The 26,879-nt window shown below is 45.8% G+C and overlaps 2 protein-coding genes across 7 annotated transcripts in view; both read right to left on the bottom strand.

The window, feature by feature from the left end:
- The window catches only part of SH3PXD2B (SH3 and PX domains 2B), a 124,092-nt gene extending 123,598 nt beyond the window's left edge, over positions 1 to 494 (bottom strand). For 2 of the 4 annotated variants that reach the window (XM_019534947.1, XM_019534948.1), the window contains exon 1: positions 174 to 494. In XM_019534947.1, coding sequence (XP_019390492.1) covers positions 174 to 245 — 72 coding nt within the window. In that variant the 5' untranslated portion in view covers positions 246 to 494. The remainder of the gene's footprint in view (positions 1 to 173) is intronic. The other 2 variants (XM_019534950.1, XM_019534949.1) reach the window with 2 other exon arrangements.
- Positions 495 to 17,836: 17,342 nt separating this feature from the next.
- The window catches only part of STK10 (serine/threonine kinase 10), a 77,797-nt gene continuing 68,754 nt past the window's right edge, over positions 17,837 to 26,879 (bottom strand). For all 3 annotated transcript variants that reach the window (XM_019534944.1, XM_019534946.1, XM_019534945.1), the window contains 8 exons: positions 26,228 to 26,407; positions 25,776 to 25,868; positions 25,491 to 25,620; positions 24,945 to 25,069; positions 23,301 to 23,489; positions 21,846 to 21,971; positions 21,315 to 21,428; positions 17,837 to 21,199 (listed from right to left, as the gene is read on the bottom strand). In XM_019534944.1, coding sequence (XP_019390489.1) covers positions 21,059 to 21,199; positions 21,315 to 21,428; positions 21,846 to 21,971; positions 23,301 to 23,489; positions 24,945 to 25,069; positions 25,491 to 25,620; positions 25,776 to 25,868; positions 26,228 to 26,407 — 1,098 coding nt within the window. In that variant the 3' untranslated portion in view covers positions 17,837 to 21,058. The remainder of the gene's footprint in view (positions 21,200 to 21,314; positions 21,429 to 21,845; positions 21,972 to 23,300; positions 23,490 to 24,944; positions 25,070 to 25,490; positions 25,621 to 25,775; positions 25,869 to 26,227; positions 26,408 to 26,879) is intronic.

Raw genomic sequence — 26,879 nt, 5'->3', positions numbered from 1 at the left:
CTCTGAGCCGAGGTGTGAAGGGGGTGTGTGTGTGTGTGTGTGTGTGTGTGCTCTGAGCCGGGGTACCTCTGTGAGCCGGTGTGTGTGTGTGTGTGAGGGGGGGGGTACTGCTCTGAGCCGAGGCGTGAAGGGTGCGTGTGTGGGGTCGCTCCGAGGGCCGGGCGCGCACTCACGTAGTGCTTGTTGGGGACCCGCCTCTTCTGCACGTCCAGCACCTTCACCTCCACGAGGCTCCTGCGGGGCATGGCTCCGTGCCTGGGCAGCCCGCGGGCCGGGCGCTCTCCGTCGGGGCCGCGGCGCAGGGGCTGGAGGCGGCGCCGGTCGCGGGCAGAGACGCGAAGCCCCGCAGGCGCGGGCGAGCGAGGAGCCGCCTCCGCTCCGCTCCGCTCCGCGCTTCCTCTTCCTTTCCCTGCGCTCCCGGCTCCGGAGTTTGCGGGCGGAGCGCTCCTCCCCGCCCAGGCACGGAGCGGAGTTATGCACTCAGACCCGGCCCCGCTCTTAAAAGGGCGACGAGCGCGGCCCCGGGCACCCCCGCTGCGGAGAGCGGCCGGGTCCCACCGCGCATCCGCCTGCGGCAGCGCTGCCCCGCGGGCAAGTCGGCGCCCAACGCGGCAGGAGCAGGAGCCGCGACTCCCGTGAACGCCATCACTGCCCTGGGGCGTCCCTTACAGGGAAACGCAACACATTTCTCGGCCTTAGAAAGAAGCTAGGAGCTGCCCTCGGGGGCCCAGGGAGGTATTATTCAGTTTCAGATTGAAGGGAAAACCAATCTAACTGCACGGGAGTGAGTTTGAAACACTGCAGAGGGCTGGGAGCAAGGAGCTGGGGGCCAGCAGCAGCCCACGGGATGGGCAGGGAGAACATCCCGACTCAGAAGGGGCAGGCTGGCTAGTTAACACCTGTGGCCTTAAGCGGTTTTTTTTTTTTTTCTGTTTTTTTGCACTGGTCCTGGAAGCACTGGAATACCAGGTCAATGCATGGAGTGGATGGAGCACGCTCCCGTTCCACCACCCAATACCAAAAAGAATCTGCTCAATATAGACCTCCTATGGAGGACATATCAGAGACAATTACCCTGGGAAAACCACCTGATTGATCATGGTGTCTCCCCTGCAGTGGCCTTAAGCGTCTAGAAGGGAGCAGGAGGTCAATTGCCAGCTTCAGCACTGCCCAGCTGGAACTGCTGCCACCACTGCCAGGCACTTGCTTTTAAACTTTGGGTGAGTCCAAAGGGCGGGTGCAAGTACCCAAGCGTAGCCCCTGACTAGCCCCTGCAGCCCATCTCAGTCCTAGGAAAGTCACAAAACAGTCTTCTTTTTACATTTTTTTTTTAAAGACTTAAGATTTTAAAATAAAATGCCAGGTACTTTCAGGTGTCCTGGGCTTCCAGGCCTACATCTTCTGCAAAACTAGGGCAAGGGAAAAAATCCCCACCTCAGATTTGTCCTGGCATCTCCAGGCTCCAGGAGCTGGCTGGTAAGTTGATCACATCAGCAAACAGTTTGAAACAGCCTTCAACTGTGCTCAGCCCATTCCATTTTCTCTCGTATCCCAACTCAAAAAGAAACATTAAAAGGCCAGCATCCAAGTTCATCATCCACTTTCTGGCTTCCATGGGCAGCAGGAAGCTGTTTCCCTGGAGAATGATCCTGGCAGGAGAGCAGTCCAGCAGATGCTCCATTGTTTGAACACTTTCTCTGAAGTCACAAATCAGGCTGTCCCCTGGGGTCCATTGTGTTGTATGTGCTGTTCTGAGGGGCTCAGAGAATCATGAAGGATCATAAAGAAGTACAACTGGAAGGGACCTCGAGAGGTGATCTAGTCCAACCCCCTGCCTGAGGCAGGATCATCCCGGTCCAAACCATTCTACACAAAATTCAAGTTCAGTGCAACTCACGTTATGTGACTGAAAGTAGGTAGTTGATCTGTAGGTTTCATGAGTAAATCTTGATGGTTTTCCTACAACTGAGGATCATATTGTCGTAGTGGTCCCAAGATACCCTGAGGTTTAGATGCTAACTGGAAGAGATTCTTGGATGTCAGGTGGTGTCTCATACGGTTAGGATTATTTTCATGGATAGACAAGCCTGGGTTCATTACTGTTCATTTACATTCTCCCATTAATACTATTTTCTACTTGAAGGAATCCCGGTAAGATATTCAGGAAAACAGGGACCTAAACCAGACTATCACTGTTAATTCCAGCACTCCAGTGCTGATTCTCATAGCAGTATTCAATTATACATCAAGCAGAGTTCATATTTGCTAACTCCTTGAGCTGGCATTCAAATATTCAGAAACTGAGAAAGTCAAAGCCAAGACCATTCTTTTTAAAGTGCAATTATCTGCTCCCCACCTAGTTCTAACTACTTAGCAGATTGCATTATCCTAGCCTTTATCTTGGCAGCAAACCTTTCTCAGATGCTAGTAGTAGTCAGGACTGCAAATCCAGAATCACTCCAAGATATTTTGGAAAGTTCTCTCTGATCAAGGTAACATTCAACTGCTTCTTTGCATGAAAGTTGCTCAGATGAAACAAAGAAGAATGCCTTTTTGTTTTTTTTGGATGATTTGGTCAGTCTCATGATCTATACTATTCTTCTAATTTCTTCAGATCATTTGTGATGATGAAATCCTGTTGGGTAAAAGCCCTTGCTCAAACGGCAAGTGTGAGCTCATCTGCATACCCAAATTTCCATGATTGCATCAGTGGCATGTTAGTGCCAAGATGGACCCTGTAGGATCTTGTTATTCAGTAAATACCTGCTGGTTCAGGCTGTTAATGGAACTTGTGGTTGATGACTGAGCGCATGTAGTGTTGTTTAGCAGTGCACTATTTTGACTTTTTTGAAATGAAAGGGACATGAGTATGTGTTAGTCATAGGTCATACCATCTCCCTGATACCACCCATGAACAAACTTATGCTCTTTATAAGCCAGGATTGCATGAGGAAAGCAATAAGAGGAGCAACCCTTACAAGCTGATTTCAGAGGGGGGTTAGGTGCATGTAATCAAATCATCACAAACATCCATCACACCCATGAAGAATGTAGGAAGCGCAATCACCCACTGACCATGTGTTTTCACCAACTACTAAAAAAGTTTGACACTACTTGAACCTTGAAACTTTGAAGAATACCGGTGAAATATGAAGATTCATGAGCATCTCATTGAACTCACATTTCCACTATTAAGAAACAGCATGTAGATGCATACAGCAAACAGCAGCAGCCAACTGCAAGTACTTGTCCCTTCGGCAATAGGTGCAAAGGTATATTCTATCCCCGGTTCTTTTCAACATGAACCCAGAATCTGTTACAAGACGACCCATGGAAGAATACGACAAAGTGAATAGTGTAGAGCTCTCCTCTTAGCAAAAAATGTAGTGTCATCAGAATGTCTGAGACTGGCTACAACCTCTTACACAATGTCACAAATGCTGGAGTCAGTAAAAACTGTCTCTGAATGTGGTACAAATGAAACGCATAATAAAAACAGGATGCAAGTGCACAGTGTGGTTAAATATTAAATTCTAAAGGGAGCAAATTCAGTTATCCGGTGTCATATATATGATTATTTCTTTAATATTCCAAAGAAACTGGAAGTAGACTAAAAATGACTTGCTTAGCTTTTCTAAACTTTAATAAGAAAGGATGTGGCTATTTCAGCTCTAAATGCAAAAAGTTACGAGTGGTGAGAAGCAGAATTTTTTCCATAGCAGCTTATGGAAGTCAGTTCTGAGGAATTAATAGTCCAGCAAGAAGAGAAATATTAAGGCTTTGACATTTAAGCTGGCAGAGACTCTTGAATGGCATAAAAAACACTACATGCCATTATCTCCACAACAAATACTTACGTTAGAATTATTAATGCAAAAAAATGGATGATTGTTAGAAATCAATAAGCACAAATGTACTTATTTTTGCCATGTCACGTGTAAGGAAGAAAATAACTTTGAGAAGGTAATTCTGGAAGGAATGGTGGCAGGTCATCATGACAGAGACCAACCAGCAGCTAGTTGTGTGCTCAAAGCTGCCTTTCCAGAAATCTTCCTATGACACCATTAATATTCAGATAAATGGATTTGTACTTACTATATTTATTCCTAAAGGGCTTACGTCTTTTAATTTGAAAAATTGAAAAAGCCAGATAGTAGGAAAGAATATAAAAAAGAGTCTCTTGGAAATGTATCTGTTCTATAATGAAAGAAGAAATAAAGATACATGAACAGCATAAAAATAGGATTAGAAGAATGGCTAGACAACAATTGGGCTACAAAATTAAAATGAAGACACTAAGATGGTTAATAGAGGAAGTGCTGTAGTTGAGTAACAAGCATAGGTGCTTGAAGGAGAGTAAGAAAGGAGATGCAAGTACAGCAAGCTGACCAGAACTATAGAATAGGAAACAAAGACAACCTGAAACCACTGGATAATTAAACAATACATTGAAGCATGAAGAACATGTGAATACATCTGATAAAGATATTGTATCACAAGATAAAAGACGCATGGGATATCAGCTTTGCAGACTTTGTCAGTAAAAGACACGCATGGCCAAAAACTGGGAATTAGATAAATAAGGTATAAGTAATGGTTTGACAGTAAGCAGAACACAGCAGATGAAATGGTCCTGGAGAAGCTTTGCAGTTTGTGCAAGGGAGAGTAGATACAGGAATTCTTAAAATGAGGAATAGAGATTGCTCATTAGAAAAGGCCCCAAAAAGGAGGAGTAAATGGTACCACATTTCCTTGCCTGCTTCCAGTAGCACATGAATAACTGGTGCATTGCCTTTAATGTAACAGGATTTAAAAACAACAAAATAAGCACAACTTGTGTAAAAATTATAGAAGCAACAAACTTTAAGAAAGGCACCAGGAATGATTGCAAGAACTGAGCATACCGTCTTACTGAGTGTGCTGGGAAACCACTGTAAGGGACAGTAAGCAGATACAAGAAAACAACATTTGCATAGGAATAGGTCAGATCAGACCTGCATGAAGTACAACTGACCACAACCAAATACATCTTAGTAATTTCACAGGCTTCAAAACAGGTTTGCGGTATAATGTCTTAGGTTTTAAGGATGTATGTTATATGTAAGGACTTGATCAAGCTCAATTAAATCACCTTCAGTTAGTCAGCTAGTGGAGCTTCTTAGAAGAAAAGCTGATAAAAGGATGTAGAACAACAACAGGAATGAGATGCTCACATACTTTATTGCCAATTCTGTTCACTTTATTTCTAGAGCTGTTAATGGCTCAGAGATGAAAGAGGAGTATACATATACATGGAGATATTTTTCATAACACTGACCAAGGAATATCTACAGAGAATAACTGATAAGGCAACCAGGAAAGCAAAAAATTCAGGCCGAGATTCAGGACAGAAGACAAAACCATACCAGCCAAAGAAAAGAAGGAAAATATGAAAGAAAAAGGCAAAAAATATATAAAAAAAAGGAAAAAATGTGTTGGGGAATAAGAACTAAAAAAATTGGAATTGTGAAGATGATGAAAAAAAGAATTATGCTGGCTACTGCTGCATTTAGAAAAATAACTGTGCATGATCTGGAAAGCTAAGGAGTTCAATAAAAATGAAATAAACTAGTATATGCAAGATAACTGTCTTGCCAATAATGTTGTACAGGTTGGAACACTAGAATGTAAAGTAAACTGATGAGCAGGAGAGATTGACTGCATGTGAGTTGGCTGAGAAGAATACTGAGAGTTTCCAGACTGCAAAAAATAAATAGTGAGGCGATAAGGAAATGACTAGGACAAGAAATAGCACTGTAAGAGAATATTAAAAGAAAGTTGTCTGTGATGGTTTGGACACAATGTGAAGAATGGACCCGGAAAGTAGATACGCACCTTAAAACTGAACTAAATAAGATATATATAGAGCATAAGTTTTTGTGAACTCAAGCTCACTTTATTAGAAAGGAAAAGTATAGAGCAGTGTATAAAGTGGAGTGAGTGATTTGAATACAAAAAGTAGGAAAGGAGAAGAGAAGAGGGGGAGGAGAGGAAGGGGGCAGCAAACAAGGAAAGAAGCCATAGCAACAAAGGGGTCACAAAAGCTAATCCAGGTAATGGAGTAAGCATCCCCAGTTCCTGTTTAAACCACACTTAACACGATCCACTCTGCGGGTGACTTCTTGTTCTACAAGTTCCCATTCAAACTGTTTTTTGTAATTTTTGCTTCCTAAGAACAGCAATCCTGAGGTCAGTAAGGGAGGGAGTGTGCTCAGCGGTGGGGAGCTGCTCTCCCCCCCACCCCCTAGATGATCCACTTGTGGCTCCCTCTCACTCCCCAGCTGGGCACTGTGGCCTCACATTCCTGCCCTAGGCCCCATGCACTGCCCTGGCTGGGCAGCACCCCCAGCCCCAGCCACCAACCCTGCCTCACTCCCTCTCTCGCTGTGGGGGCCTCAATCTGCTGCCCCACCACATACTTACCTGCAGGCAGCTGGGGGAGCATCTCTGTCCTGCCTGGGTCTGTGTTCCTGGCCACATGCATGTTTGTGCTGTTTTCAAACTGGGAGGGGGGAAAAGGAGCAGAGGGAGCTCACTCTAGGGGTTTGCCAACTGGTGCCAGGGAGTGTGGAGGATGGATTGGAGCCCCCACAACTCGGGGGGCTCCTATCCACCTGCCCCATCTTCCAGTACCAGTTGAAAAAGCCCCAGACTGAACTCCCTCCACTCCCTTTCTGAAAACAGCTCTGAGGCTGGGAGACCAGCAGACAAATTACTGAAGATGCCTTTTTTTTTTTTAATGTCCTCATCTGAACCCTCATTCAATAAGAGTTCTGATTTTTACAGGATCTGGCCCCTTTAAAGCACTTTGCAGCTGCGCACTTCTGCTTGGTCACAGCTGTAGAGCACTTTCAGGGGCCAGATCAGGCAAAAATTGTCACTTCTGTCTGCACCTTGGGTAGCTGCTCAAGACACCATAAAACCTCAACGTGTTACACTGGCTTGCCAGCATGAGTCATATAGAGCTTTCCCACAGCCTCTACCTGCTGCATCACTTATCACCAATGAATAAAGTACATGGGAGGAAGGAAGCTGATTGTTTAAAAAGCATTTCACCCTGCACAAAGTTGTTACCCAGGCAGGACCTGTTTTCTTCAGCTATATTAAATAAGTACCATGAGGGCCTATCCCCCAAAATTCATTCCTCTCAGGGTGCAAATGAGTCTGAAGGGCTAGCTTGTAGGTTTAGCACTTCTGAATAGAGTAGGCCTGTTTATGTGTGCACGCAAATCACCGAGTAGCTGTAGCTGCCACGAACAAACTCTAATGCAGGACTTTAATCCAGTTAGTGATTCTCAACCAGGTTATTGCAGCATTTTGGGATGCCACAGGATTCTTTTAAGGGTGCATCTTGGGTGCTGTATGATTTTGTATTGTTAGGTGTGCAAACACTTATACATAATTCAAAAGATAAACCCAGAGATTTCAAGTAGAAATACATCAAAAACATGCTGGCCCTTTGTGGGGGGGGCAGTTTTCTGAGTGCTTTGCGACAGAAGAATTGCTCTATTATTTTTCAGTTGTCAGGAAATGAAAACAAAGAACTGGCATTTTCCAAGCGGTGCCTTGATGCTACAGTTTGAGAACCACTGCTCTATTTCCAGGGCTAGAAGTGTTTTTGAAGCGGGGCAGCAGGGCCAGCCAGGTACTGCTGGATACAGCCATGGGACTCTTACCCTAACTCTTTTCCCCTCCTCCAACTAGCAAAACACCAATTACCCCTGAAGTAGACTCAGTCCACTCTATGCAGACTCAGCCATCAGAAAGCCAACCCGTTAGCACTAACCCACTCCCATTATATCAGTCTCCAATGAAGACAGCCGCCCTATGAAGGTTGCCGGTCAGAACCTGATGAAAGGTAGGGGCAGAGAGAAAACAGGTTCTGAACCTATATGGCAGAGACCCTCCTGTCTAAGGGAAGACCTCATTTACAATCATGAGATGGCCCAGAGATTCATAAAAAGACCACTGTTTAAGAATGGAGACGCAAGGGGGAGGACTGCTCTTTTCATCTTCTCCCTTCCTGGAAGGACACAAAAGCCTCTTTCACTTCTGTGCTGACAGCACAACTCTTAGTTCCACAGCCATCCACACAAGAGACTATATGGAACAGAAAACAAAGAGAAACATTTCAAACATGCTGTTTGACCCAGGCCCCTTCTGCCTGCCATCACCTACCTGCTCAGGCAATGGGGTAGTTGGATTGCTGAGCACCAACATGTTCCTCAGCCCCTTCCACCATTCCTGGATGCACACTTTTGCAGGGCTCTACTGTGGGGCTCTTTCTTTGGCTAGCTTTCCTCCAAATACCCAGGCAGATGCTGCAGTTTATTAATTTTGATTAATTAAGCTAAGTAATGCTTATTTATAGAAGAGCTTGTTAAAATTAACTCCTGCATGATCTACCTCCTCCATCATAAACCAACTCCAGCACACCACTTCAGGGATGATGAACACTGGCAGGAGGCCAAGAGATTGTAAAAGATTGATAGGACACTTAAACATCGGTGTCACCACACAGCAGTGATTAGTCTCAGCATGAAGCAGTTGTCAACTCAGTGGTACAACGAACCTGCAAAGGGTTAATTCAAGGAGTCTATTCCATTCCACATCAGTTCATTGAACAGGGACACCTGCAGCATTTGGACTGGCAATAAGGAACTAGGAGCAAACACCAGGTGGAAGACTATTACAACTGGAGTTGTTAGTTTAGACAAGTGCTGCTTAACCTGAAGACAGGTGTTAACCAGCTTTCCTTGCCAACTAGATTAGAAGGGGAGTAGCTTGAAGCTGGTTATGTAATACTGATCTGATCGCTACTGCTCCTTGGTAACTATTAAATAAACCACCAAGCATTTGATAATGCTGGCTTTTTCTTCTCTAAGCACAGGACAGGACTTGGATAGCAGTCATAGAAAGTTAGTATTGGAAGGGACCTCAGGAGGTCATCTTGTCCAACCCCTTGCTCAAAGCAGGACCATCCCCAACTAGATCATCCCAGCCAAAGCTTTGTATAGCTAGTCTTAAAAACCTCCAAGGATGGAGAGTCCACAACAGCTCTGTGTAACCTGTTTCCATGTTTTCCTACCCTCCTAGTGAGAAAATTCTTCCCAGTATCTAACCTAAACTCCCCTTGTTGGAACTTGAGACCATTGCACCTTGTTCTGTCATCTGCCCCCACTGAGAACAGGCTAGCTTCATCCTCTTTCAAACCCCACTTCAGGTAGTTGAAGGCTGCTATTAAATCCCAGCCCTCCATAGTCTTCTCTTCTCTAGACTAAATAAGCCCAGTTCCCTCAGCCTCTTCTCAGAAGTCTTGTGCCCCAGCCCCTTCACCATTTCTGTTGCCTGCCGCTGGACTCTGTCCAATTTCTCTGTATCATGGTACAGAGTGCCCAGGGATGCCTGTGATGCCATTAGGGCTCCATGACCACGCCAGCTTCACCCTGTGGGCTCCTTCTAGTCTTGTCTGCCACATCTTGTTGGTTAAGATAATAAGTAAGGTGGCTGCCAATGAGTTTCATTGTGTCCACAGTCCTTTTTTAACTTCACTGGACCTTGTGTGTTTCTGGATCCATTGCTGGGTCCCGCTCTGATTTGGTGCCTCACGAAACACCCTAAGCCTTATGGGCTAGATACGCAGCTCTAAAACCTCCCCTCCATGCCTTGCAGGGGGCATTTAAGTCTTTACCCAACTCCACGACTCGACTCACAGGTAGTATTTAAGTATTGCCCTTTTGATGAGGTCTTGGCCTAACTTGGTCTCCTGTTATTGCTGGGGATCTCTGCACCCTTTGGCGCTAGGCTCGCTGCGCCTCTCTGGCATTACGGTTTTGCACAATTGTGTGCCCCAATGAGGCTGCCTCCTCCTCCTCCTCCCATATTAGCCTCATCCTGGTCCACTGGTACAAATAACAACATAAAGACAAGCCCCTGAGCTACAACACAATAACAATGGAAGCCACACTCTGCCCCTTTAAGAAGGCAACTTTCTCCCTCAGTATTGTGTGCCTCCTAGCCCCAGGTCCTCATGAGCTCCTGCAGCCCTATTCATCTTGCAGGCAGCAGATCAGGCAACCACACATCCCCCAGACAGCTCTTTCACACAGGAGTTGCTCTTCCTGACAAGTGCCAGAGAGTGACGCTCTACTGGCCCTAGCCCTAGCCCTGGGGCTTGTATGTGCCTGGGCCCTGCCTCCTTCCAGTCAGCTGACCTTGTGCAGGTGCCAGCTAATTTCCTCATTAGCCTGCTGCCCCGGGAACCTACGGCTGGGAGCTCTGCCTTGCTGGCAGGGCTCCCTAGCTGGGCTGCTTTTGCTGTTAAAGGAGCAGGTTCACCTTAGGGCTCTGTGACAGTCCACTTCATTTCTGTAGCGGGGGAAGGGTGTGGGGGGGGGTAAGTGGGCCAACCACCCCGGGCACCGATGTGAAGGGGTGCCAACAGATACTGGTATAGGGCATGGGTTGGAGCTGTGAGTGGCTTGTTTGTTGGGGGGCATGGGTTTGGGGGGAGGGTGACTCCCACCACTGTGTGCCCTCTGCGTTTGTGTGTGGGGCGAGGGTGGGCTACTGCTGTGGGCTTGCCCCAGGTACCAAACTTCCTTGCTACAGTACTGGGTGGGGGGGGCCCAACACTGAACACAGGACTCCAGATGTGGTCTCACCAGTGCTGAACAGAGGGGAATAATCACTTCCCTTGACCTGGAGGCAACACACCTACCAATGCAGCCCAGGGTGCCGTTAGCCTTCTTCACAACAAGGGAACACTGTTGGCTCATATTCAGCTTGTTATCCAGTGTAACTGTAGAGCTGCTGCCCAGCTAGTCAGCCCCCAGCCTGTACTGGTGCATGGTAAGGGTGCAACAATAGAGATTTGTGAAGCCAATACTGATAGGCAATTTTTAAGGAGGCATATCAGCTGATACTGATTCAATTACAACTGTTTGACTTTGGTGGACAAATGTTCCAAGGGACAACAGAGTGCCCCAAGGGACAACAAGGTCAAACAGTTATAAATTCCTGCAAGACCATTTCAGGCTGGACATAAGGAAGAATTTCTTTACTGTCCAAGCCCCCAAGGTCTGGAATAGCCTGCCATCGGAGGTGGTTGAAGCACCTACTTTGAACGCCTTCAAGAGAAAAGTGGATGCTTATCTTGCTGGGATCCTATGACCTCAGCTGACTTCCTGCCCCTGGAGCAAGGGGCTGGACTCGATGATCTTCCGAGGTCCCTTCCAGCCCTAATGTTTATGAAATCTATGAAATCTCCTATACCAGCCCCGTAGCTTGAAGAGCAGGGTCAAGCTGGTAAGTCTGTTGCAGTGGAAGGGAAGGGGCATGGAGAGGAGCAGATCGAGACCCCTGCTGTGAGGGAGGGAGTGGGGCTGGGGGCCCAGTCAGGGCGAGGCAGGGCATAGGATGGAGCCGCGGCTCATCTGGGAGGTGTGGGGAGGGGAGGACAGCTCCCACTGCTATGTGCACCCCAGGAGGGCATGGGGGCAGGCCATATGCCTCCTGGATCTGCATGGGGTGGGGGGGGCTGCTGCTGCAGGCTGGGGCTGGGGTGGCACCAGGCTCTTCCTGGCAGGGCCTGAGCTGGGCTGTGCTCAGGGTGGGCAGTAGCAGTGCTTGGAGGGAGCTGTAGCCCCCCCAACTTACCCCGAGTGCAGTCCAACCCAGCTCCCACTGAGAAGAGCCCTGCACGGTCCTGGTCCCAGCCCACCATGCACAGATCTGGGGGCGCACGCCTTCCTCATGACCTCTTGGATGAGCGGACAAGCCATTGGACAACCACCAGACAAGCAGTGTGCAGCAGTGGGAGCCGCCCACTCTCCTTGCCTGCATCTCCTAGATGAGCTGCGGCTCCATACTGTGCTTGTTCTTCCCCGGCTGTGAAGTGCCTGCTCCTGCAGCAGCCCCAGCCCCAGCCCTACCCCCACTCCCTTCCTCACCTTGTGGGCCTTGATCTGTCCCCTCATGCCCCTTCCCTTCCGCCACACCAGACTTACCAGCTGCACGCAACTTGCCAAGCTGCCAGGCTGTGCTCCTCACCACCTACGTGCTGCACTGTGGCTATGCACATGCACAGGCCATTTATTGGCCAAATTATCAGCCAATTTTCAATACAGACAATTTTTATATCGGTGCTGATCTGATATTGAACCAATGTATCGGTGCCTCTAGTTCATGGGATTGTTCTGTTTTAAGTGCAGGAGTTTACACTTGTCCATGAGATTTTTTTGGCCCAATCCTTCAATTTGTCTACATCACTCTGAATCCTAGCCCTACCCCACAGCGTATCTGCTAATCTCCCCAGCTTAGTGTCATCTGCAAACTTGCTGAGGGTGCACTCTATGCTATCTTCCAGGTCACTGATGAAGACATTGAACAAAACCAGTCCCAAGACTGACCCCTGGGGCACTCCACCTGATACTGGCTGCCAACTTGACATTGAGCCATTGATTACTACTCTCTGAGCCCGATGCTCCAGCCAGTTTTCTATCCACCTTACAGTCCATTCATCCAATCCATACTTCCTTAGCTTGCCTGAGAGAACGTTGTGGGAGACCATATCAGAAGCTTTGCTGAAATCAAGGTGTACCACATCCGCTGGTCTCCCCACACCCACAGAGCCAGTCATCTCATGCTAGAAGGCAATCAGGTTGGTCAGGCATGACTTGCCCCTGGTGAATCCATGCTGACTGTTCCTAATCACCTTCTCCTCCAAGTGCTTAAAAATGGATTCCTTGAGGATCTGCTCCATGTTTTTTCCAGAGACTGAGGTGAGGCTGATAGGTCTGTAATTCCCTGGATCCTTCTTTTTCCCTTTCTTAAATATGGGCACTATATTTGCCCTTTTCCAATCATCCAGGACCTCTCCTGATCACCATGACTTTTCAAACATGATGGCCAATGGCTCTGCAATCTCATCAGCCAACACCTCCAGCACTCTTGCATGCCTCCTATCTAGCCCCACAAACTTGTACACATCCAGCTTTTCTAAACAGTTCCTAACCTTTTCTTTTGCCACTGTTGGCTGCTCACCTCCTCCCCAAACTGTGCTGCTCAGTGCAGTAGTCTAGGAGCTGTCTTGCCTGTGAAGACCGAGTTGAAAAAGTCCTTGGTTTTGATGAGCATTGAGAGAGAGAAAAACTTTGTGCTGAGTTGCAAGTAAAACCCCACATTTATTTGACTCAAGCTAGTCTTTAAGCTAGTACATTTTACAGCTCAGTGCTTGTTTAAAATGGCCCAACTTTCTCTCTGGAATGCAAGGAACAGAGGAGAAGCAGCTCTGAATGGCAGTCTTGAAGCACTTCAGTGCTATATGGCACAACTTATGTGCTAGTTATTCCTCCTAGTCCTGTTGCGAAATAGGCTAGCATTGCACTTTGAGATAAGTGGGGAAATTGAGACACAAGCATGGGTACAACCCAGGAATCCTGTGCTGAGGTGCTAAGTCCCTCTTTGTACATCTCCATGAGTAGCTGTGATATTACAGTAACATCACATTCAGACTCCAGGGCAAAAGAGAGACACTGCTTTACTCCAAAACAAAGAATGTTATCCTGGGATCTTACAGATGTACACGGTCCTTGTCCCTGTGACCCACCTGAATTAACACTTTGCCCTGGGACAAGCCAGGCAAATTTGAGGAAATTACCATTCAAGCTGTGTGTGTAAATGATTGTCCCAGTCTGTTCTGATGAGTCAAACCCTGGGAAAATAAGCCTAGTATTAAAATTAGCCCTCTGGGGTTTTTTTAGTTTAGGAGCAAACAGTACATCTCAGAATTGTACAGTAAGGCTGCTGCTCCCTAAGGCAGGTCGCCTGCTACACAAAACATAAGCTTTAAAAGTCCAGACCTCTCTGGCCTGCATACTCTCTCCTCTAAAGATCTGTTACACAAATTGAAGTTAAGATGAAAAATACTTATAAAATGTTTAATACAATAGGGAAGTGGCAAATGATCTTTCCCTTAATTGTAAGTAGATTCCAACTGTAAAAGAAAATGCAGCCCTTTTTCTTCCTATGGTCTTTTGGTTGGACTGGGAGTGCAATACTGTAGATTTGATTCTAAACTGCAGTGGAAGAGGAATGCAGGTAGTCTGGGTTGCAAAGCACCCAGTGCATTTTCTTCCATCCACTATTCTAGTGCTTCCAGAAGTTTATTTGTAGAATCTAACAGCTCTCTTCTTCCTCTACCCACCAAAATACCAGCCTAAATTAAGCTATCACACCAGTATTTGAGGTAGTGATTTTTTGAGTAAGCTTGCAATAGAACAATGATTATGCCATACAAAAGGAACTGGATTCCAACATATTCTTGGAGAATACCAATGGTCTGCTCTCAGGAAGTGTTGTGCACATATCCCTCTGACAAGTGAAGTTACCAGATGGAACAGGATCAGGCCTAAAGCCAACAGGACCAATTTCCACTGTATTGACTCTGTGTAGTCATTGGGTACAACCAACTGCCAGATGACAATGAGAGAAATGGGCAGAGTAATGATGCCAGTGGTGAAGGAGATCACAAGGCAGGAAACAGTATAGAACAGGGGCAGGCAATTATTTTGGGCAGAGGGCCACTTACTGAGTTTTGGCAAGCCATTGAGGGCCACATGACAGGCAATCTAGGGCAAATAAATATTCATTTTCTAAATTTTTTAGGGGCCCTGCAGGCTGGATGGAATGGCCTGGTGGGCTGCATCCAGCTCCCCGGCCGCATTTTGCCCACCCCTGGTAGAGAAGCAGCCTGGATGGCTCCAATGGTCACCGCTCTCAGATGAGAAAAACCAGTTGCCAGTTCAAATTCACAATAAAAATAATGGAGAAGGAAAATATGAGAAACTCTTATGAGATGTGAGAAGCAACAGGGAAAGGCAAGTAAAGCAGGATGTTTTATTTATTTATTTTTATTTAATTAAAAGGTTAAGATACTAGTTTAAAAAGTCAATTGTTGACCATGGTTTCATCATCACACTCAATCAATACTAGTTGTGCATATTGTCATACAATATGAATTAAAAGGATAGATCTGGAGTTGTGAAGATTTATTTTGTGATATTTTAGTGTGGGTACCATCTGGTGGGCAAACGGAAGAAATGCGAGTATTATCCAAACAGCCCCTGCAACTTATGCTTATGGCAGGGGTGCTCAGCCTTCTGAGATTCCAGGCACCCCTCCATAACCTTGAAGTGAGCAGCATCCCATTTCAGAAGCTAATTTATTACACAGCTTACCTCCTTGCCCTAGGACCAAGCAGTAGAGGAGGGGGAACGGCTAGGCAATCAAGAGCCTGAGCCGGCTTTATCTTTTTATACCTCATGCCGCCCTTCAAAGGATCGAGTGGCACCCCAGTGGAGAATCACTGTCTTATGGGGTTCGTTACAATCACAGCCACTAAAGTTGTGTCATTAAGATGGGAGAGGCACTGCTTCCACCACCCAGGGAGCAAAGGGAGGGCTTTACATCACGGAACAGCAATTCCCATGGGGCACAGAGACAGGCATATTTCAGGATATTTTGGAGAAGGCCTTTGTGCAAGGATTGGACTCAACTTGCACACAAGCTTGTTGGATGTCTGCGAATTAAGCCGACTAACTTTCTAGTACCTATAAATGTAAAAGTCTTTGGTGTTCAGAAAGGAGATGCAATTTCTTTCAGCAGCAACTGCCTGCAGTAGTGCTCATCTTCAGATGTCCTTCGGAAATGGCCGAGGGCGAGGTAGAAACTGTGTAAGTGTTAAGATACGCTAGGCAGGAGTCTCAACACCTTGACCGTCCCTGACTGCCCTACTTTTGCTTTCTTTTTAGCATGAGTTATTTAATAAATAGCTTGAACAATGTATGAACTTCACAGGAGACCTGGATGCTGTTCTGAAGGGCTGACAGTTCACATTTGACATGATGCATGGCAGGGAGAAGATAATGACAAGATAAAAGAAACACTGACAACTCACAGTTTAGGTATATACATTTCTGGAAGGTTACATTATATCCGAATGTGCTGTAGTAAAAATAAAACATTTTGCATAGGAGCCCGATGCGTTTTTAGCTTGACATTGAAAGAGAGGTTGATGGATATTTTTAGAATATATCACATTATCTTGCCACCACTTTCATAAAAAGATGTCTATTCCAATGTTGAAGTCTGCCCCCAGGCTTTGTAAAGGAGGCACATTTTAAGAATGAGAATATTCTGGGATCTTATGTTTCACACTGGGGTAATTTGAAAGCCAAGGAAGATTATTGCTGATCCACTTTCCTACCAGAAGATATTAAGCCCTTGTTGGGAAGCACAGTGTTATTCTCCTTAGATATCTGCCACCTCATTACTGAAGTGTTTGCCTGCAGGCAGCATCTCTATTAAAGGGAAGCAGGGAGCCAAGCTGTCTCACTATTGCTGACTGGACATTTCTCCATGTGGTGCTGGTATAAAAACCCATTAGCTGATTGTGTTGGGCTACACGTTTGCAGGTTCTAGTCTCTGCAGCTCAGCAGAAGAGATTTCACCAGCAAACTTTGACATTTTGTTACCTGACCAAGCTTTCAGCTGCATGTGTTTTTGGGGACTGAGGCTGCTACCTGGAGTTGACAGATGGGTAGCAAGCTTCCACCCCATAGGCACACCTAGCTTTTCACTTCTGGGGTTCAGGAATTATAAGTAGATTGAAACAAGTGGAGGAGTTTTGGGGTTGTTTTTTTCACACCACCAGATAAAGCAGTTGCATGTGAGAGTAAAGAGACAAAGTTCTGCTCTTCTTGGCCAGGCAGAGAAGCAGAATCTCCAGTTTTGGCAGTGCAGATACACCCTCCACCCCACCTGCAGAAGCCCCTGCCTACATTCCCACCACAGCACTGCCGGTGCAGTCTGTAGTAACCTCTGGTCTTCTGTTCTTCAGCCTCTCATGTAGAGAGGTTCAAAAGAACCGGGACATGAGATTGGGCCAATGCCTAACATCTGCAATAAAACCATCCCACTGGGGCACTGTAGGACTGAAAAATAGCATGTGAAGTTCTGATGTCTAAGAAGGGGTGAGGTGGGGAAAGATAATTTGACCACTGTAAGTCCAAGAAGAAAAAGATTTAGCTGTTAATCATGGGATGACTTTAAGTTGATGCTATTCTGACACGAAAAAGGCAAAGGATGCAGAGTCAAAGTATTCCAATAGGGATAAAGTAGGGTTAATACCACTGTATAACTTGTTTCTATGGTTCAAGTCCTCCCTGGCTAAAGTGAGCATCATCCAGTGGTCAAAGGCACATGACTAGGCATCGGTCAACACAGGTTCTATTTCCAGCTCTGTGATTTTGGATTTTTGACTTAGCATCTGCATCTCGGAGACTTCATAGTTTTCAAGACGGCAATTCACACAGATATGACGTGTTTGAGCTGCTTGGACGGAAGGTGCTATAAAAAGGCTAAGCACTATTACTGAAGCATTCAAAACATAATAAAAGGTCCTACTTAAGATGTAATTCCCCCTCTCTGCCAAACAGCGTCACCCTTCAACTATTTTTACAGGAACAAGGACTTTCAAAGAACTCCAGGCTGGAACAGCAAGCTGCAAGAGAGGAGAGCTATTTTACTTGCACAGATCCTATCCACACAAAGATGCAACAAAACCATTTGGGTGTAGCTTGGTCCTCTCAGAGAACAAGTGCCCAGCTTTGCGAGGATAATATCCTAGCACAGGCATCAGGACTTTTTCCACCCAGCTATCTGCTCTCGATACAAATAACACAACTAAAACTATGCCACTAAGAAGCAAAGTTCAATGAATACACAAAATATTAGATTCATACCCAATATATCACTTAGTTACTTTATTAGAATAATTATTTACATTTTAGTGGCTGCACCACTAAAGACATTTTACAAAATATTTTCAAAAAAAATCATTCAAAGATGAATTAAAAAAACAAAAGACTCTCTCCCCATCCCCATGTGAAAATAAGTTGGTTTTGTTTACTTAAGGGAAAAAAGTTACTTCCAAAAGTGGAAAGGGGAGGAGAGGGGAAGGATCTTTCCTGCCTTAACAAGGAAAAAAGCCAAGTCTCCTTTAAACGTTATATTTTCATGGCATGCATTATTGCCCTCCTCTTGGGCATCACCTCTGCCCTTTTGTTAACTTACCAGTTGGGGTCAGACAAATAGCACACAACAAAAAACAAAAAAAGGTTGTCCTGTTAGGAAAACAGCAATTAAGTTACAGGTTTCCAGCAAGATCTTTGATTAACTGGATGAACAAGGGACTGGTTTACCAAGAAAAGTAACACGTCTGCAAAAATCGTCCCCATCTTCACTGCTGCACAATATACATATACTACTCGCACCCTACTTAGGAATACTTCTGTCTGCCTTACACACTGTTATGAGATGTATCTGTCTAGACTACTGGGGTCACAATTGCACCTTCCCCCACCCATTTCTGAACACTTAAGCCAGAAACCATCTCTTGCATATATATTGGAGAAAATCCTTCCAATGATCCAAAAAGCAAATACACAGGACAAGTCAAAGACCAGAGTCTGATATTAGTGATTGCTCAGACTTACATCAGTGGGGCTGGAAACAAAAATTGGCCTCTGAGCTGTAGCACTTCATTTCTAACACTATCTGAAGGTTTTAGCCAACCCTCCATTTGAAGAACAACCACCCTCATTCATTCCCACATGAGCTCCCAGAATGACATCAGGATGTCTCAATAAAAGTAAAGCCAATACTTATGGAGACAGGACAGTTAATATGTATATGGGGGAATTAGCTATTATTGAAAAGATCCCAGGTGGTCTATTAAAAAAAAGGGGGGGGGGTCTTCCAGATCTCACAACATTTTGAGCATTTTGATCAATCAATTATGCATTTTCTCTGTTTACATTACTTTTCCATTTGATGTATCAGTTAAGCTTTCACTACCCATGGCTGACTGCCCAGGTAAGCCTGTCTGAGCTACTGTGCGCCAAGTAATAAAACATTAATACCTTTAATTCAGAAGGAACTCTGAATGGCCAAGTGGACACATCCCTGAACATTTTCAGGAAATTAGAATTTTAAAAATAACTTTAAACAGATAATAAATTTACTCCAAATTGCTAAAAAGGTGCTTAAGAACTTCAAGCTGCCAGGTCTTTCAGCTTTCCAAGCGTTTAGGATTCACAACTAACATACATCTCTTCTAGCTGGTACCATCGCCTTAGTTCACTGCAAAGTTAATGAGTCTCCTGAAACACCACATGAGATCTGGGATGGTGACAGAGCAGCACTTTGATGGAGATGCTGGTATATTTCCAATAAGACTCTCTAAACTGGAAAGTATGATCTATGTGCAGAAAGTTAATTCAGCCCATAAACCAATGGAAAAAGAAACAGCTAACTTTGACTATATGCTGTTCTGTGACCAGGTAGTCACATAAGGAAAAGGAGGCTATATAGCAAGTTCCCTGTTCTCTATGCCAGGTCAAAGCAGCTCCAAGCTGAAAGGTGGCTGCATCACACACAACAGATTCGCGTGCTATTCGGCTAACTGGAACAATAATACGAGACTGACCCCAGTCTGCATATACACAGGTGATTTATGTGGATTGACAGTGTCTAGGCTAGGATAAAGAAGCTAGGGAAGTTTAACTTCCAGCCATACATTACTGCAAAGCATGTTTACAATTGAATGCAACCAGAGACCCTACTGGGGCCAAAATGCATATTGTGAGGACAGACCAAAGACTGACTACATCACAGCATCATGCGGAGGGAGAAGGTAGGCAGAACCTGTAGTACAACTGCCAACCTAGTTTTGTAGGACTCGAGGCACAAAGCCAGGAGAAGAATTTGAGCTAAATTGTGAACAATTTTAAGGAGCTTAGGCATTACTTTTGCAACAAGCCAGTAGGAACCGTCACTTGCATATTCCTTTCCCAGAGCACTAGTTTCAGGAGCTGAACTGCATGGGTATTTGCCAGATGTATTACTCTTTACAAACCAAGCTTCATATTAGGCAATTTGCACTGCAGAAGTCTGAGTAATCTCCCTGTCCCATACATGCACAGCACTTTCCAAAGCTCCATCATACATGTACCTCCAAGAGCCACATCAGCAATCACCACCAGACAGAAAGAATATGATTACCACCAATAATATTTCACCGTGTCAATATGCAGAACTGAATAAAACCACAGATTCTCTCAATGCACAGCCCCATCCTTTCTTAGAAGACAAAAGCCTGGGCTGGCTTGGCAACTTAGCAGTGATACTCCACACACTACTTTTTAGGAGACCTGGATTTGAATCCTCATCACCACGTTCTTCAAGCTCCTGGAGGGGTGCTGAGTGCCAGAGTCACTAGGACCCAGAGAGAGGGCTGTGCCATTTAACATTAATAACCCAGACAAATAAAGGAAATGCCCAGCCAAGTCCCCTCATATTTTAAACCTGGAGAAAAAGAAATGCTGAGTCTTGTTTGAACAGCCTAGGGAGATGGAGACCACAGTAAACAGAGATGACTTTCCTTTGCCCCCCATATTTTTAACTTTTTTTCTGGTAGGTTAGCTTCTGAACCCTTTCAGGCCTCAGGGATCCAGGAGACCCAGACAGCATGAGACAATACTGTATGCTGATAAAGACTGGATCAGTCACTAGTCTGACAGAGTGGAAGGAGGGCTAGCCATGAAGAACAGGAATATTAATCATCTTGAATAGTGCTCAGTAACCAAATGCTTCTCTGGTCTACAGCCTTTACTCATTTGGTAGGCACAGTCTCCTGGCATACAGCTTTAGGTGGACAAGCTTGGCACCAAGGAAAACTACTGATGCTCTGAATCCATCCAGCCTTTCCCACAGAGAGACAAGTGGCAGGAGGACATATTGATCTCAGAGAGAACAAGCAGGACAGGAGGACTTTGTTCTGAGAAGACACTGCAGCGTGGGCAAGAAGGTCCCAAAAGTTTCAGGTTGCTTGTCTATAGCCAATGAGGTTACATTGACTGCCAGCTGGCTGGCTAGCTTGTCTGGCCAGATCCAGATGTTATGAGCACCCAGTGGAGCTGAATGGGACAAATTTGGCAGGTTTGTTGGGGGATCCAGGGGTTTGACCATCTGCCTCCTCACTCATTTTGAAGAACATCTCCTGCTCATGCTTCTTCAGGTTCAGCTCATCCTCCAGAGCCTTCATGCAAAAAAGGGAAAACACACAAGAGTGGGATTCATAAGTATGCTGTTGCTATTGACACAGCCCCTTCCAGTCAAGCAGACTGCAGTGGCACCGGTGCAGGAAATATTACCTTCTTTCGTGGCCTCAGCCTATCACGCCATTCCTTCATGTGCTGGTTGTGGTTTTCATCCAGGGACTTCAGCTTCTGGGTCTCATGTTCCATCAAGAGATGACATTTCTCATTCTAAATAAAACAGCCAGAAGATGGCATAAGGAGTCTGTGGGTGGCCACAACACTAGACACAAAATCCCTCCCACTCAAAAAAACAAACTTTGTAAAGCCTTCTTCCTGGATCCTGGTGTCCACGTAGAAACTCACTAAACCACGGACTCCAGATGAAATGGAGATGCCTTCCTCACCTGTGTTCCTTCTCAGATATCCCAGCACTCTTGCCAAGTCTGAGGCAGCTTGGGGGTAACACTCCTGCATGCCTAAGGGAACTACTTAATATGAACAGATGGGTGATTTCAACTCTAGTTAAACTTCTGCTCCACATGACCACAGTGACTAAGACCTGCAGCACAGGTCATTGGAGAAGAGGATACTCCCATCCTCGGCCTATACGCAGGTCTGTAAGGTCAGTCAATGGTGCAAAGTTACCTGCAGTTGCTGGAGCTCCTGTACATTGCTCTCACACTGGGCCTGCATGTCCTTCATTTGCATCTCATGTTTCTGTTGCTGCTGCTGCCGCTCAGCCTTTTGCCTCTTTTCTTCTTGTTGAGCAAACTGGAAGAGAAACCAGGCCCCAATAACCCAAGGGCCCCAAGCTCAGAGACTGGTAAAGAGACTAGCCAAGGAAGGAGAAAAGGAAGGGTGGAGTCCTAAAATACTCAAACTGATACAAAAGTTATATCCACAGAAAACCCATTCAAAACAGCCTGGTAAAAATTAAACTGCAGATCCCACTCAATTAAAAGATCCTGTGATCCCCCACCCAACTGAAAAAAACCATTTCAAAATGAAACTCTATACTACAGCAGACACTGTAGATCTCAACACAAGGGCTGCTGCCACTCCCCAATCCAGTCTCAAGGATATCAGTCTCATGCCCACACCCATGCTGTTTAATATGACTGAGAGCTCTTGTGACCGGGTAAATAATCAAGTTAATCATTAAGTTGTTGGTTCTGTCAAGCTGTTGTTATTCTGTTTAAGACAGATGGAGGGCTTGGGTCCACTAGGCATCTTCAGCAGTTTGACTGACCCACTCTGCCTGGGGTTTGGTCCTGAGGTGAGCACCTGACGGGTGGGGATTGAGATACGCCAGACCTTAGAAACATTTTTCACTTTGCATTCCCAGTGCTAATTAACACAGTCATTTGTTTTAAGAAGAAATGAGAAACAGCTTCCCCATTCCTCCTATAACCGGAACTGCAGTATTGCACATGCTAGGGCAGCAGTCTGTTCTGACTGCAAGTTACTTGGGAGCTTTTCAAAATCCCTTACTGCAGCTGCCTGCACTACTCTGCCACAGAGATCCACGGGTGTTGGAGGTATGACAATGTCACTGCTTCCTCCTTTGGGACTTGTTTACATTCAGGAAATCAGAATGATTTAAGAGCGTGAGCAAAGGCAATAAGTTAAACTGAACTAAAATACTATGTGGACACTTTTCAGAGTTAAAGTGGCATCAGTCTGAGTTTTATCTTGCTTCCCTTTGTAACCTGCTTTAAATCCACTAAACCATTTTTTAACATTTAAATCTAAATGAATATTCCCAAGTGTTGCTATATAGACAAACCCTTAAGTTACAGCAGTGTTGCACCTTAAATTTTTCCAGATGTTGCTGTTGTGGGATCATGGTACTTCATTCTAGCAGAATAGGTCCCAAACTAGTGGTCACGCTTGCAAATGGAGTTGTAAGCCCCAAAGACTCACATCAGGAGATGTCACACGCCTGGCAATGAGGTTGACGCAGAAAGACTGGGAGCCACTGCTCTTAGCATTCCAGTGTCTCCCGCAAGGCAGTGCAGTGCAGTGCTTCACTCGTAGCGATGGGACCATCTCCACAGGCTCTCTTTTTTTGGGGATACCACCCGGGACAGTGAGACTTACCTGCTTTATCTTTTCCCTTTGTTCTGACGCACTCCCACTGGAATTTATGTGGAGGCTCTTCTTGAACATGGCCATACGGGTCTTCCCTTCACTCCTCTGGATTTTGGGGAGACGGGTTTTCTCCTGCTGCTGCCGAATCTTCAGCTGCTCAATCATTCGCTGGTTGTACCGCTGCATTTGTTCCTGCTCCTACAACGATAAAATGTAAAGAAACCAGGTTCAGTACAGAAAAGACTTGTCAGGCAGAAGGAGTGACTTTAGCAGTGAAGAGAAATGGAGAACACTGAAGGGCTTTTAGTGGTGGTGTGAGGCCTGAAAGTCTCACTGAGGTAAAAACAGCCTCAGTTCCCAGGAGCCATAATATAAGTGGTTGCTAGATAGACCAAAAAGGCAGACAAGGATGGGGGTTAAAATGAGGAGGAATATCAGCTTGTGGTTACATTTTTTACTCAATCCCTGCAGAATTCTTGACAAGGCCCAATAGACCAGGACTATCCGTACTCTAGGTGCGAATGGGCCTCCCCGTCTCCTATCACAAACAGGAGAACAAATGAGACAACAACTGATCCAAGACAAGATGTAAGAAGCTGAACAGTTGCAGCAGATTGAGCTCCAAGTAATTTTTGGGAAGGAAAAACTAGATACAGTGCTTTTACCATCCCTTGGGTACGGGGTGGGACTTAAAACAGGTCATCGCCATGAAACTACTAAGATCTTTATCTGCAAGTCTGGGTCATAGGCATTTTACTGAATATTTTAAGTTAACAGTGTTAATGACAAAAGAGCTTTTTGCTTTCATGCAGCAATTTTGGGTATACTTTTAATTCCCCTGATCCTCCCTGGAACTGACACCACATCAGACAACGTTTCAGCATTAGAACACAGTGCTGCTATTAAATCAGGGGTAGGCAAGGTTTTTTGGCTGGAGTGCCGAAAAACTCCACAATGCCTGCCTTGGAAGGTGCTAGAGTGCTGGCATGGCAGAAAAATAAAATGAGGGCAAGGAGTACATGGCAGGATGTCTTGCTTGTGCCCCTTGCCCCTCACCCAAAGCCCCTGCCCCCCCAGCCCTACTGCCCCTTGTCCCCCACCCAAAGCCCCTGACCCACAGCCCAGGCTCTGTGGCTGCCAGCAGCTACCCTGGCTCTGGGTAGCTGCTGCCAGCCGGGCTCCCGGGCTCCCAGCAGGGAGCAGCCCGGTCTCCGTCACTGGCAGCAGCTACCTAGAGCCAGGGCTGGCTGCGGTGTGCCAAGAAAAATGGCCTCGCATGCCATGTTCGGCACGTGTGTCAGGGGTTGCCAACCCCTGTATTAAAGCAAGAGATAACATAGCCTAGAAAACATATATAAAATATTAAGAAAACAGCAGGCTCATAAGCAGCTGCAGTTATAGCTAGGGTGACCTTATTTCCCTGTCTTGAAATGGGACACTAATTCCCTCCCGTTCCAAGACTGTTCAACTGCCTCAGAGCTTTGCAGGAGGGCGGGATGGAAGGGGGCCTGAAAGCCAGAAAGCAGGACACTGCTTAAAGAGTGGGAATGAAGCCACTTTCAGCCAAGCAGACCAAGAACAGGTTCTACTGCAGTAGCTCCAGACCCTGCTGATCAGTAGAGGGCAGCACCTGGGAAGATTGCACTCTATTACCTTCTCATGCTTTCGGACTAGCTCGTGCCTTTGGAGGAAGTATTGGTCCTTTAGCTGCTGCTTGATAAGCTGGTGTTTCTCCTGCAGGTGATGCTCCTCTAGTTCCCACAGAGAAGCTTCTCGGTCTGAGGAAAAGGAGACAAAATTAAAAGGATACCTACTAATGCACATACATTCTTCCACATGCAGCTTTTCCCAAGCTCTAGTGATTCCATCAACTAGGAGCTGTAAAGCTGATGAAGAGGTGATCTCTCACCTTCTGCTTTCCAAGAGGCACCAGGGGCAATCCACATCAGAGAATCATCTCTTGTAATTATGAAGACTAATTGATTCATACTTGTAAAACACTTTGAAGATTAAAGCGTTAACTATTATTATTGTTAATCATTTAGGAAGACTCTGGCAAGGCTCCATGCCCACCTCACCCCCAATCCCATCCTGCTAGCTTGCAGCAATGTCAGCATCTGTTATGTGGGAAGAGCGAGTGCTGGATAAACCCAGCTTTGTCAGTATTCATGTTCTCCCTCCCCTGCCCATCCTACTTACCTCTCATGAGCTGCTGCTTTTTGTTCAGGCACTCGCGCTCCTTGTCAGAAATTTCCTTCCGGTTCTGCATTGTGATAGTCTTCATGATTGTATCCAGGTCCACCTTCTGTTTGGCTAAGAATTCCTGTTCCTAGAAGACAAGACCCTACAATGAGCCCTCTTCCTGCTGTTACTTGATGCACAACATTTCTACATTAAGCCCTGCAGCACCTTCAGGCAGGGAATCAAGTTGTCACACTCTCCCCCATATACTCTGCACTCTGGTTTGATCCTCTCTGGCCTTACCATGACTTGCTTGCTTTGAGCAAATTCATCCATCTTCACCTTCATGCTGTCCTTACGCTGCTGCCGGGGAAGCTTCTCAACCTCACTCTTGACCTTTGAGGAAAGGGAAAATATTTTCATTGGGAGCTTCAGGAGCTGGACCACCAGAGCAATCCAAGAGCTCAGGAGAAGAGCAAAAGCCTCACTGTGGGCCCTGCAACCCATTCAAATTCAAGCCAGATGGAAACCAGCTATAAAGTTATTACATTTTTTCAAGTTCTAACTTTGAAGCTGGTTGGCTCTTTTTGTAGCTTGACAGTCATTTTTATGGTGTGATAATTACTTCGCACTTGTGGCCAGTCTAAACTTATTGTGTAATTAACCAGTTAATTGCATATTCCCTTGGATAAGGGTGAGGGCATCCTTAAAAATTACAGCAAAACGGTTTTTGCCTGTCCCTTTCTCATTTTTACCTCCTTCTTTTTCTGTTTAAGCTGCTCCTGGAATCGGGCATAATCTCGCTCCTGCTCAGTGCGGATGCGCTTTGCTTCCTCCCTCCGGTGTAGGGTGTGATCTTGCTCCATCTTCTCAATCTGTAGCTTCTGCTGACGTTCCAGGTTCTCCAACTCAGTATCATAGAATTTCTTCTTTCCCTAAATTGGGGAGAAGGAGGGGCAACACATGCAGTCAAAATAATAAAAACCCCAGAGAAGGGTCAATCTAAAGAGAAAAAAAACAAGTCCTGAAAGAAGTTGAGCATCTTTTTCAAAAGTGGATAGAAGTTTACAAAAATGAAATATCAAGGGCACATCAGCTTGGCAGCTCCTGGCACTGCCAACAGGGGGCTCTTCAAGCACATTCCACCTACCTGCTCCTGCTTACATGTGCTGAAACTCAGAACTGCAGCAGTGAGGCTGCTCACACGGGTGCTGGAGACTGAGACCTGAACAGCAGCCACAGGACAGGCTTCACCTGTCCCCCAAAGGTAAGCGTGTGTTTTCTTCCAGGTTGGCGGATCTCCTCCGGCGGGCTTTAAACTAGGCTCGTCGGGGGGAGGGGAAGATGAGGGTGGGGGAGGCTGGGGACCACCAAACCAGGTGGCACCCACAAGGACAGCCCAGCCTG

The sequence above is a fragment of the Crocodylus porosus genome, unplaced genomic scaffold, assembly GCF_001723895.1.
Source record: "Crocodylus porosus isolate Cpor-Errol unplaced genomic scaffold, CroPor_comp1, whole genome shotgun sequence".
Taxonomy (NCBI): domain Eukaryota; kingdom Metazoa; phylum Chordata; order Crocodylia; family Crocodylidae; genus Crocodylus; species Crocodylus porosus.
The sequence above is the reverse complement of the archived record's forward strand: the minus strand, read 5'-3'. Positions and strand labels throughout refer to the sequence as shown.